Source organism: Colossoma macropomum, unplaced genomic scaffold (genome assembly GCF_904425465.1).
Source record: "Colossoma macropomum unplaced genomic scaffold, Colossoma_macropomum, whole genome shotgun sequence".
NCBI lineage: Eukaryota > Metazoa > Chordata > Actinopteri > Characiformes > Serrasalmidae > Colossoma > Colossoma macropomum.
In genome coordinates this window covers 2,587,879-2,600,839 of record NW_023494803.1, presented here as the reverse complement: position 1 = coordinate 2,600,839, position 12,961 = coordinate 2,587,879, and the positions used below count along the sequence as shown (strand labels likewise).

The 12,961-nt window shown below is 37.7% G+C and overlaps 1 protein-coding gene across 3 annotated transcripts in view; it reads right to left on the bottom strand.

The window, feature by feature from the left end:
* The window catches only part of LOC118823298 (cubilin-like), a 70,495-nt gene that overhangs the window by 8,747 nt on the left and 48,787 nt on the right, over nt 1-12,961 (bottom strand). For 2 of the 3 annotated variants that reach the window (XM_036592802.1, XM_036592804.1), the window contains 14 exons: nt 11,786-11,830; nt 11,347-11,382; nt 10,187-10,432; nt 8,705-8,803; nt 8,571-8,615; nt 6,411-6,449; nt 4,797-4,947; nt 4,340-4,524; nt 3,241-3,342; nt 3,106-3,150; nt 1,884-2,034; nt 1,492-1,676; nt 233-292; nt 26-52 (listed from right to left, as the gene is read on the bottom strand). In XM_036592802.1, the coding sequence (XP_036448695.1) occupies nt 26-52; nt 233-292; nt 1,492-1,676; nt 1,884-2,034; nt 3,106-3,150; nt 3,241-3,342; nt 4,340-4,524; nt 4,797-4,947; nt 6,411-6,449; nt 8,571-8,615; nt 8,705-8,803; nt 10,187-10,432; nt 11,347-11,382; nt 11,786-11,830 (1,416 nt within the window). The remainder of the gene's footprint in view (nt 1-25; nt 53-232; nt 293-1,491; nt 1,677-1,883; nt 2,035-3,105; nt 3,151-3,240; nt 3,343-4,339; nt 4,525-4,796; nt 4,948-6,410; nt 6,450-8,570; nt 8,616-8,704; nt 8,804-10,186; nt 10,433-11,346; nt 11,383-11,785; nt 11,831-12,961) is intronic. The other variant, XM_036592803.1, reaches the window with a different exon arrangement.

The window sequence follows — 12,961 nt, the reverse complement described above, 5'->3', positions numbered from 1 at the left end:
TCAAAACCCACAATCAAATATTCACCTGTTGTGGTTTCCCAGGTCACCGTTACTGAAATCACATTATCACTCAATAGATTTTGTTAAATACAAACATTAACAGTTATAAAGAAGGACAGTACCCATGTCTACTGAAGTAAAGAAGCCATCACAGGACCCAAAAAACAAAAACATGAAGAAAGAGCATTTATATATTACAAAAGTCTGTAACATTAAAAAGCATATTAAATACCTGATGTGGGAGTAGGAGGTTCAGTAGAAGGAGGAACAGTTGTAGGTTCAGTAGTAGGTTCTGTGGAATAAGGAGGAGCATCTGTGAGTTCAGAAGGAGCTGATCATAGGAATACAAGTAGTTAAAAAAGACCAGTTTAAAGGAACTATACTGAGGTTATAGCCACAGTTCCACCTACAGGAAGCAGCTAATTCCAAGAGAACAAGAATATCTAAGAATATCTACAACAACTAAATCTAAAATGACAATTATCACAATTACATTATCATATCTATATATTAAACAGATGATAAAGCAAATATAATCTATTAGCATATAGTTAAGAAGAAAGACATGTTCTGGCAAGAAATCACAGATTAGTCTTCCTCCATCTCTCTGGCTTCCCTGTCATTGTTCTGGTTTAAGTGCCGCTTTGTTAAAGTGACAAAATGTTTGAATTGTCCATATGTAGTATGATTCCACACAATAGCTCATTAATATGTAGACGTTAAAATAATGATCTGCACAGTGTCAGTGCCTGCAGGCTTCTCTACACCAAGGGTTCTCAATTTTTCTACCTCAAGGCCGACCGATTTATCGCTAGAAAGCAAACTGTTTTCTTATCTGGAGTTAGGAAAAGACTTTGAACTTAGGAACTGTTATTGTGGAATAGCTACTGTCCCATATTCAGTTGTAACTGATGTTGTCATGTTGACTAAAGAGATAAGATTTCAAAATTAGGATGTGTCTTTAAAGAGCCTCTTTGGAAGAACAGTTGGACAAATCCATTGCTTTCTGTTATGTTAGATTTTGTTCATCTGTGTTATTAGTTGGGGTTCTTTAACCCCTCTGTGCTAGTGTCCATCCCTGTTTTGTCCTGCACTAGGTATTGTCCTATATTATGTCACAACTGAAGTTGTGGTGTTGAATAAATCGGAAAAAAACACATTTGATCCTGGCAGCCAAGCTGGGGAGCAGGGGTGGTGACTGAGAGGCGGACTTCGGGACTAGTCGGTGACCATGGGTCGGGCGACTGCTACAAAGATTCTAGTCCTGCCACTCTTAGCTATTTATTCTGCCTAGTCAAGGTTCTTATTCTGACAACCTCTGCGCTAGTGTCCATCCCTGTGTCTGTCTGGATAATTACAGTGGGAAAGACACTCATATTTCAAAACCAGTATCCAATTGAGTATTTTGTGTATAATTCCAGAAAAGGATGCAGCTGATTGTGTTAAATTGCTCTTCAATAAGAAGCAATGAGGCAAAGTAGCCTCACTAACCTGAGAACACCCACTGTGCCCAAAAGCCTTGACCAGTTACAGTTTGGTCAGTTGAGAACACTACGGTCAGAGAGTTCCTGCTGGAGTTGAAGTGATATCTCTGATCTTGAGGCAGGCGACCCAGCAGTGGGTAAGTATCATTCGGACCATCATACACCCTGATGAAGTCACAACATGCCTCCAAACTAGTTCCAAGAGAGAGAAAGGAAATTATGAAAGGTTGAGAAATCTATTCCGTCTCAATGGCGTACACATATGGGGTTACACCTGGTTTCATATCACAGCTGACCCAGTTAGCAAAGCAAAGCAATTTTGCTATCAGACAGTGATAAAGAATAAATTGACTAATACTGCATCTGTATGTAAAAGTGAAGGAAAGCTGAAAGACTTACTCAACAAATATGAAGGTCAAATTAACGACTTTTCTCTCCGATGCCAGAAGTCTCCATGTACAGTCTGCATTATTAGGGTAGTTATTAGGATACTGGGGGCTGAAGAATTCTCCACTTGAGTTAGTCAGATCTCCACCGCATGGTGGTCCAACTGTACAGTGGCACATGCATTTCAGTTACATCAGTGAAACTTCATGCATCAATTGCATAGGAAAACACACTGTTTACTAGCTAGACATTCATCAGATCACTTTATAAAGGTACCATATTCACTTGCACCTGTTTGACAGCTGAATTTCATTGGCATTATGTCCATTTTTCAATTCATCTCCTGTTTCTAATAGTGTCCGTTTCACAAGCAGTTATTAAAATACTATTTTAAACCTGACAAAAAATTTCTAACCCAGGTTGTTCCCAAAGATGACAAAAAATGGCCTGAAACCATCCTACATAAAGGTAGTTTTTCAGTGAGAACAGTATATTTTGTAAAAGAAAGCAATTTCTTACAGCTCCACCACCAAGAGAGAAAGGAAAGATGTGACTCTGTAAAGCGGAGCTTTGAGTGCCAGACCGTTCAATAAAAAAACAGTTGTACAAACTGATCATCTTATTTAAAAAACAATAAAAATTAAAACTAATTTTTGTGTTTTGGCATTACTATTAGGATTCATGACATATAAACAGCAAAATGAAACTCACTTGACTTAGGGACCAGAAATACATGCACAACTCTTTAATTACAGTATCACAACATTGCTATAGGGCTTCATTAAAATCTCATTAAAAATGTTATTAAAATCAGAAAATCTCTCATAACAGGACTAATAGTATCAAAACCTTCACAATACAACTGCAGTACAGTAGATTTTCAACATGTGATTGTTTTTTAATGTAATCATCATTATGTGAATGACATATGAAAATTACACTGAGCTACAGTCAGTTGTAATAATGTGCTACATCGTTTCACCCCACAAAGTCTGAAAGCCTGGTAAGTGATTTTTAGGTTATGTTTTAACTTGTGGGATGTTTAATGTTACGCTTAATTTTAGAATTTTAGAATAATTTTAGAACAGACATTTTTATATTTTACACTGTGCTTCCTGTATTTGGCATGAGAGAGGTTTAGACTAGCATGTCTGTAAACCATGTATTTTACATCATATCTTACTGAAATGTATTATTGTAAAGCATATTGAAACAGGTTAATCAGTTAATGTACCTGTTGGGTTCACAGTAGGTGTTGTAGCTGTGACTTGGCAAAAATCTGTGAGGACAAGAAAAAACAAATATCAACACTGTCAAAACATCCACCTGTAACCAATCACTTCAACTTTAATCTCATTCCTTGGCTCACCATAGTAGTCATGGCAACAGTTTCCATAGTCCTGACAGGAGCTGGCGCAGGAACAGCTGCCGAGATTATAGCCACAGTTCCACCTACAGGAAACAGCTAATTCTAAGAGAACAAGCAATTGGACATTAATCAGTAGCACTGTCATCGGTACATCAAAACTCCAAAATCAAATAATTATTTGTTGTGGTTTCTGAGATCTCTGTTTAAACGGATAATAAAGCAAATACAAACTCATTTCCAAAAAAGTTGGGATGATGAGTAAAATGTAAATAAAAACAAAATGCAATGACATGGAAATTATTTAAACCCTAAATTTCATTGAAAATAGTACAAAGACCAAATATCAAATGTTAAAACTGAGAAATTTCATTTTTTGTAAAATATTTGCCCATTTTGAATTTGATGCCAACAAAACATTCAAAAAAAGTTGGGATGGGGGCAAAAAAAGGGTGATAAAGTGGTGTAATGCTAAAACACCTGGTGGTTCATTGACAACAGGTCAGTAACATTATTGGGTATAAAAGAGCATCTCAGAGAGGCGGAGTCTTTCAGAAGTAAAGATGAGGAGGGGTTCACCACTCTGTGAAAGACTGCACAATGAAATAGTGCAACAATTCAAGAACAACGTTTCTCAATGTAAAATAAAGAAAGAACTTTTGCTTTCATCATCTACGATACATAATATCATTACAAGATTCAGAGAGTCTGGAGAAATCTCTATGTAAGGGACAAGGCAAAAAAAACAGTATTTGCTGGTCATGATCTTTGGGTCCTCAGGCAGCACTGCATTAAAAACAGATGTGATTCTGTAGTGGAAATCAGGGCATGGACTCAGAAACACATCTAAAAAAAAAACACTGTCTATGAAAACAGTTCATCACTGAATCCATAAATGCAAGTTAAAACTCTAAAATACAAAGAAGAAACCATAAATAAACAGGAACCAGAAACGCTGCCACCTTCTCTGGGCCTGATCTCATTTAAAATGGACTGAGGGGAAGTGGAAAAGTGTCCTGTGTATAATTCTGGCGAAGGATGCAGCTGATTGTGTTAAACTGCTATTCAGTAAGTAGCAGTGAGGCCAAGCAGCCTCACTAACCTGAGAACACCCACTGTGCCCGAAAGCCTTGACCAGTTACAGTGTGGTCAGTTGAGAGCACTACGGTCAGAGAATTCCTGGTAGAGTTGAAGTGATTTCTCTGATCTTGAGGCAGGTCACCCAGCAGTGGGTAAGTATCATTGGGACCATCATACACCATGATGGAGTCGCAACATTCCTCCAAACTAGTTTCAAAGAGAAAAAGACGAAATTAAGAAAGTTTGAGAAAAATCTTTTCCTGCTCAGAGCAGCATAACGGCAAACACATATGAGCTCACGCCTGGTTTGATATCACTATAACTGACACAGTTAAAAATGCAAAGCAACTTCACTACTGATTTAGAGTGATACAGAATAAACTGTCTAATACTGCATATTCTAACAGTTTAAAAGGATGATTTAATCTGAAATGGCTAAATTCATCTGTATGCAAAAGTAAAGGAAAGCTGTGACTTACTCAACAAACGTGAAGATCAAATTAACAACTTCTCTCTCTGAAGCCAGAAGTCTCCATGTACAATCTGCATCATCAGGGTAGTTATTAGGATACTGGGGGCTGTAGAATTCTCCTCTTGAGTTAGTCAGATCTCCACCGCATGGTGGTCCAACTGTAAAGTGGCACATGCATTTCAGTTACATCAGTGAAACTTCATGCATCAATTGCATAGGAAAACAATGTTTACTAGCTAGACATTCATCAGATCACTTTATAAAGATACCATATTCACTTGCTCAGCTGAATTTTATAGGCATTATGTCCATTTTTCAATTCCTCTCCTGTTTCTAATAGTGTCCGTTTCACAAGCAGTGAAATACTATACTGGACATTTTAATCCTGACAAAATTTCTAACCCAAGTCAACACAAAATGGCCTGAAACCATCCTACAAAAAGGTAGTTTTTCAGTGAGAATAGTATGTTTTGTAAGGGAAAGCAATTTCTCAAAGCACCACCACCAAGAGAGAAAGGAAAGAGCTTTGAGTGCCAGAACATTCAGCAAAAACAATTTGGGCAAACTGCTCATCTTATTTAAAAAACAATCAAATTAAAACTAATTTTTGTGTTTCGGCATTACTATTAGGATTCATAACATCTTCTAAACAGCAAAATGAAACTCACGTGACTCAGGGACCAGAAAAAAACATGCATAACTCTTTAATTACAGTGTCACATCATTGCCATAGAGCTTCATGAAAATCTTAGAAACACAAATACAACACACACAACATAACTGCCTCATAGCAGGACTAACAGTGTCATAACATTCACAATTTAACTTCAATACAGTCAATTTTCAACTCATTGCTTTGTAACATAATCATTATGTGAATGACATACCAAAATTACACTGAGCTGCAGTCAGCTGTGATAATGTGACTATCAAATCAATATTAATGTTGTTTTGTTCCAGCCAGTCTGTAAAGCATCTTACAGCCCATTTAGTTTGGCGAATGGTGTTGGGTTCATTTCTGGCTGATTCCAGGTTGTTTAGCTGTTCTTCTGTCTCAGCTGCCGACTGAAAAACTGCTCAGTGGTGATGACAGTTTGGGAATTTAGTGTCGTCTCATCTTCAGAGTCTGACCAAATCGGCTGTCGGTCAAATGGGATCTTAAAAGTGTCCCTTTTCTGTTTGTGGCAAAGTAAGAAGTAAAAACGTTCAAATGTCTTGAGCGTCTCCTACAGCTGTCAAAGTCGTTGCTTAGCAACGGCGACTCAGCGGAGTGATACAGTGTTTGTGAAAAACCCGTGATGTTATGGTGAAATAACAGCACAGTTAGAACGCTTCTCAACCAATCAGCTTGCGTGGCCGGAACTAACTGTTGTACAAAGTCTGATAAGCCACGTTTTATAATATTGCCAGCTTTTTTTCATTCAATCTTGTGGGACATTTAATGTGACACTCAATTTTAGTATCTTACCGACATTTTTAATATTTTACATGACGCTCCCTGGATCTAATCAGCATGAGAGAGGCTTAGACTAGCATGTCTGTAAACCATGCATTTCATATCATATCTTCCTGAAATGTATTACTGAAAAGCATTTAAAAGCAGTTTAATCAGTTAATGTACCTGTTGGGTTCACATTAGTTGTTGTGACATGGTGAAAATCTGTGAGGACAAGAAAAAACAAAAATCGACACTTAGTCAAAACATCCACCCATAACCAACCACTTGAATTTCATCCTCATTCCTTGGCTCACCGTAGTAGTCATAGCATCATTTCATAATGTTGACAAGAGTGAGTTCCAAGAGAACAAGATTATCTTAGCAACAACACCTAAACTAAAATGACAATTCATAGGACTAGTATACATAATCAAATCTCATTAGACCTTAATAAATAGTAATGTTATCTGTACATCAAAACTAAAAATATCTTTATTTGTTGTGGTTTCTGAGGCTTCTATTGAAACAGATAGATAAAGCAAATATAACATATTAGAATATATTTAAGCAGTAGAGCACTCAACAGCTCTGATTCAGTCGCAGGGAGAGCCGAAGGCAAGTACATTACATAATGTCATTTTTGATAACACACAACCTCGAATGTTCTATTTGTCCATTTTGCATTACAGACCAACGCAGTAAAGTTGGTTTTGTATTGGAGATACGCTCGATTTTGGACTTTCTCTATTCAATTTCTCAGGAAATAAGCATCCAATAATGATCAAACCTACATTTGTATTACACCCGACAGAGGGAAAGCAAACTAAAACAAGTTATGTTTAAAAAAAAAACATCCCTCATAGCTAATTCTTATTTTTGCTAGTGCCCCTACAGGATTCTAGTACTTTGTTAGCATTAAGCTAACAGCAATTCACACGAACACTTTCAGACAAGGCTCAAATTTTCTGTTCCTCTGTAAATGGAGCATCAATTACTCTCGGGCACATTCAGGCACCAGAATGAAACTGTTGCAGTGTTCAAGGTGGAACCGAAAATTTGTTGGCACCAGAACTGCCGCACTGTTAAAGGTGGAATGGAAAATTTGAACAGGCCATTCTAGATTACCCACAGACATGTGAAGCTTCTTGTCACGTATTCTGCCAGCCAGCCTCAAAACTACGATTCCCAGAATCCTACGCCTCATCACCTGACTCCGGGAAGATCATCAGCAGCCTATAACCGCTCTAGTTCTCCTGAATATTGATCATTTTCATCTGTATGTTTTCTCACATGACCTGTTTTAGTTAGCATATTAGCCCGGGCTATGGTCAGGTTCAGTGCGAGGTATTGTTTTCCTAGTGAAACTACTGAGCGTTCTTTCTGGTTTTGATCTCCCGTGTTTTGACCTTGTGTTTTGACTTTGTTTCTCGTGTTCTCTGATTTTCGGATTTGCCCTTTTGGTACTGTTGCCTGGTTTGCTGGATATATGGTTTTTGACTTTTGCCTGTGTTTTGGATTTTGATCTGCCTAGCCCTATTTTGTAATGACCGCCTTCTGTGTTTTTTGGAACTGACCCATGCCTGTGTACTGACAATGATATCTCGATCTAAATCCCCAAGTAAAGCTTCTTCACTGTTTTACATCCGCGAGCATCTGCTTACTGGTTGCACGTTACACTTCTAAAAGAAATTCCATGCTTTACTTGAAGCTTGTGCCATATTAGCATCCAGTTTACTATATAGCAGTTCAGCTGCCGCTTGGATTCAGTCACTGACATATCTAGAACTTTAAGAGTGATGAGCTTTCCAGAGTGACTTTTTTTCTTTTTTTTTACACAAAATTGGTCCCACCCACTTGAAATTAAAGTGTGACTGGTTGAGTCCTCTGTCACTTCCTAATAATGCTGATGGTTAAACTAATGCATTATGACTTTTCTTCAATTCCTGAAGTCCAAACCAATAGGCGAGCTCACTTAGACACCACAGAGAAAAATAATTCTTGATTTGCTAATTTTCCGCTGGGTGTTTCAAGACTTTTACCCTTTTGTTTCCATCCAAAACTTGAACAATGAAACAAGCGGTACTGTAAAACTTGCAGAGTTTAAATACAAGCATGATTCTATTGAATAAAACAAAAAGTGAACAAAGAAATTACAGACATGCATTTTTAGTTTTCAGAAATCTCTGAAGGACCAGATGGCCCTAAAGGCTCCCCTCTGGGCAATACTAATCTTCAGTGATTAAAAGAAACTGTCAAAGGCCAAAAGATAATGCTCAAAAAGAGCATTTTACACATATTTTAGAGAACACTGGTTCAGTCCTTCTCTTAGAACAAAATATATACCTGTTGTGCGGTCAGGAGGAGTAGTTGTGTATGTGTGGCAGTAATCTATGAGACAATAAAAGTAAAAGGTAAACAGCGAGTCATATTAGCAACTTCAAAGGCTCGGTTCGATACATAAAACCATATGTTCTCACCATGGTAGTCATGGCAGCAGTTTCCTTTGGACTGACAGGAGTTGGCACAAGAGCAGCTGCCGAAGTTAGAGCCACAGTACGACTTGCAGGAGGGAGAATCTAATACAGTGAGAACAAACCTTAATGACAACAACTTAAACAACGAACTACTTTCACAATAACTGGATTCCATTAGGCATTGACTAACAGTACATCAAAATATACAGTACAGGGTGATTCAAAAAGATTCATCCGATTTCAAAATGATTTATTTTACTTGTAATTCATTACAGAACAATGCAGTAAACTGTAAATGGTTTAAGTGAACATGAAGTTTATTATGCAATTTCACAAGTGCTCAATATGAACCTCCTCCTGTCATACGGACAACATCAGCACCATACTTGATTGAGCATGTTGGGTGTCACTGTACTCATGGCTCTTTCAGTGCAATATCAGAGATCGTCCAGTGTTGCCGGGAGTGGCACCCCCACAAACAAAGGTCACACAGCGTGAGATCTGGTAATGCTGTTGGCCTTTTTCTTGGAACTGTTCGTACCAACGACGAATGCTTTCAGCTGTTGAAGGTTCACTGCCATACTGACAGTCAGAAACTCTATGACCCTCTCTTTCAATTGGTATGTGATTGGTTCCTAGGCACCTCATGGTTGTAAAAATATGCCGCTTTGAAATCAGATGAATTCAATCTGAATCACCCTGTTTAATATGTATAACTTATGACCTAAAATACACATTTTAACATAAATTAAGAAAGAGGAAATAATTGATTTTATTAAGGTACTGCTGTCAATTTGTAGTCTTGTAAAATACAGTACAAAACATTAGTATATGCTAGTACATTACTATAAATGTATGAAGTGATTTTTTACTGTGTGGTGGGCCTGCATCACCATTTCGATATGTGACCTACTGAACGGTGGACAAACCCACACACAACTTTCACTCAGTTAGCACTGGGCCAGTGCTGAGATGCCAGTCATTTGCCAGTGAGCAAAATATCACAGGGCCTGTGAAGGCAGCCCATTGTGGGCCATTATTAAAGCTCTATGTGGGCCCCTATCAGGCCATAATAGTAAGATGTAAATATACAGTCACATTGATGTCAGTCATCTCTGAATGTCAGTACCTTAAAATCTACACAGTCTCACTTCTTAATAAAACATTCACCTGTTGTGGTTTCCCAGGCCACAGTTTACTCGGAAAGAAAACCTCATATCACATTATCACTCAAATGATTCCTGTTTATATATATATATATATATATATATATATATATATATATATATATTTATATATATATATATATATATATATATATATATATATATATATATATATATGTGTGTGTCAACAGTTAACAAGATGTTTATAAATGTTTGCTTAATTAACATTAAGAAAAGCAATCATCACAAGACCCAAAAATACAACAAGAAGAAAGAGCATTGTACATATTTCAGAAAAAGTCTGTAACATAATAAATACCTGTGGGATTAGATGAATGGATGAACAGAGAGAATATGGAGGCCAACAGAGAGAGTGGAAATGTGAACAGAGGGAATGCAGGGATCAACAGAGAGAATGAGAAACCCAACTGAGCGAAAAAGGGGTTCCAATTTTTTGAGATTAGATTGCCTTTGTGTTTTGGGTTGGGGTCTTTGTGTTTAGGTTTTTTGGGTTTTTTGCGTTTAGGTTTGCGTTTGGTAGGACGAGCCGAAGAATCAGGACGTTCTGTGGAATAAGAAGAAGGAAGCACCTGTGAGATAAGGATGAGCTGAACATGCGTAAGAGTAGTTCAAAAAGACCAGTCTAAAGGATCTATACAGGTCAAACTAGACAAAAATAGGATGTTTTTTGTAGATCCACCTCTTGATCCTGATAAAAGCTATGTAGTCATGTCTTTTGTGTATTCATGTGTATCCTAAATGCAAAAGTATTTACACTACATTGTATATAATTGTTCTTTATGTGCAGGACCCAAATACACAAAAGCTACATTCACATTACAAGCCTCGTTGCTCAAATCCGATTTTTTGCTCAAATCCGATCTCTCTGACCGGATGGTTCACACTCGTTTAGGTAAGTGATTCAAATCTGTCACTAATGTGAACGAACCGGCGTCCTGAAATGACCCTCATGAACACATCCTACTCAGTAACGTCACGTGAATGAATCACGTGCATCATCAGCACAAACTAACGGGCAGAACGAGCTTCGCTGTGAAGATAATTAACTCTGATCAGCTCTCAGTTTCATTATTAGAGCGAGACGAATTAGAAAAAGGTGAGATGAGCTGCTTTTCCACCGTTTACAGGCTTTAACTTCTGTTCGGCGCTGCTGCCATGGTAACGCTGAATGATGGCGCATGCGCAGTGGAAAAAGAGCACATGAATTCCAATCTGAGCGCCACATTAAAGTCGCATGGCAGATATGTATCCGATCAAGGACCACATATGACAGTGACTCAGGTCGGATTTGAAAAGATCAGATTCTCCACACAGCTCTGAAAACATCAGATCTGAGTCACATTAGGGCAAAAAATCGGATTTGTGCCACTTCAGCCTGGTAATGTGAACGTAGTCAAAAGGATCTGCAGAATGAGAACACCTGTTCCCTCTCCCTGTTTTCTCTTTCTGAGCACCTACTTGTTGGGGGAGTACGCGTGCTCACTTGACAGCAATCTGTGAGAGAAATAATAGCAAGATCTCAACACAGGTCAATCACAATAATGTCAGTAACCTCAACAAGTCAGCTGTACTTTAAAATCTACACAGTCACACTTTTTAAAACTACGTTTTTTGGCTGTTGTTGTCATGACAGCAATGTCCATAGTTGCTACAGGAGCTAGATCAGGTACAGATATCAAAGTTATAGCCACAGTTCCACCTGCGGGAAGGAGAAGCTAACAGAGAGAGAATAAACCTTAACAACAACTTCAACAACAGACTGTTTTCACAATAACTGGATTCCATTAACCAATAACCAAAATTACATCAAAACCTAAAAACATTCACCTGTTGTGGTTTCACTGGCCACAGTTTACTCCGAAAAAAACAAACTCATCTAATAAGGTGTAATAAATACCTGTTGTGGGAGTAGGAGGTTCGGATGTAGGTTTAGTAGTAAGTTCTGTGGAAAAAGGAGGAGTATCTGTGAGTTCAGGAGGAGCTGAACACAGGAATAATAGTTCAAATAGGCCAGTCTAAAGGAATTACACAAGATGAACTCAGCAAAAGTGGGACAGATTTTGGCAGATGCACCAACTGATCCTGAAAAAGCAATCTATTCACATCTTTTGTGTTTTCACATACATCCTACATGTAAATGGGTTTAGACTGCATTGCAAATAGTTTTTATTTGGATGCCCCAACACAGTTAGTAAAGACTGAGCTTAGGCTTATAGCAAACATATTTAGTTATACACTGTAGTGTATTGCAACAAAATGTATAAATATCATGGACTTGGACTAGCTTAATGTTTAAAAACACACAATACTGAACGGAAGAAAAAAAGATATATTTTGGCAAGAAACAACAGATTAGCGAAAGAAAGCATAGTGCTTTCGTAACTGGAGTTAGGATAAGATTATAAACTTAAGATCATAAACTTAGTTGGTTTGGGGGGATTTGTCCCCTATTTATCCTGCTGGTAACACTTTACGATACTGTTTCGTAGTTAATAAGTAACTAATAAGGAACTAAGCAGGAACAAATGATTAGTGCTGCATTAACACTTAAGTAACTACTCTTAACTACCAAGGACTACTAGTTAACTACTCAGTGGGTAATAGTGAACTAATGATTAGGGTAGGTCACTATTAAATAAACAATAACTACTGAGTCTCAGAGAATTACTTAGTAACTAAGATTTCTTAGAATAAATTACCGATCACTACTCATAAATTACTGATCAATTCAACATTCATTGCTCAATAGCTGAGTCTGACAATCACACCACACTGTACTGATTGGTGTCCCTCATGTGTTTGTTTTGATCAAAAATGCCCATGGCTAATGCGCATCTTCATATTTGGCTGTGTGAACCAATTTGCAAGCCTAAAAATGGTACAACTGCTAAAATATAAAATAAAGGGTCCTAAAGTCAAATTGTCTGTGGGCCAATTGTCAGGTGGTCTTCTCCAAAAAGGCCTGGTAGAAAAAATGTAGGTGAAAAAAATCTGTATTTTTCATCCAAGTACTTAAAGTATGCTCTCATTTCAGCATCTTGGTAAGTACTTATTAGCAAGTCTTCTATCACCA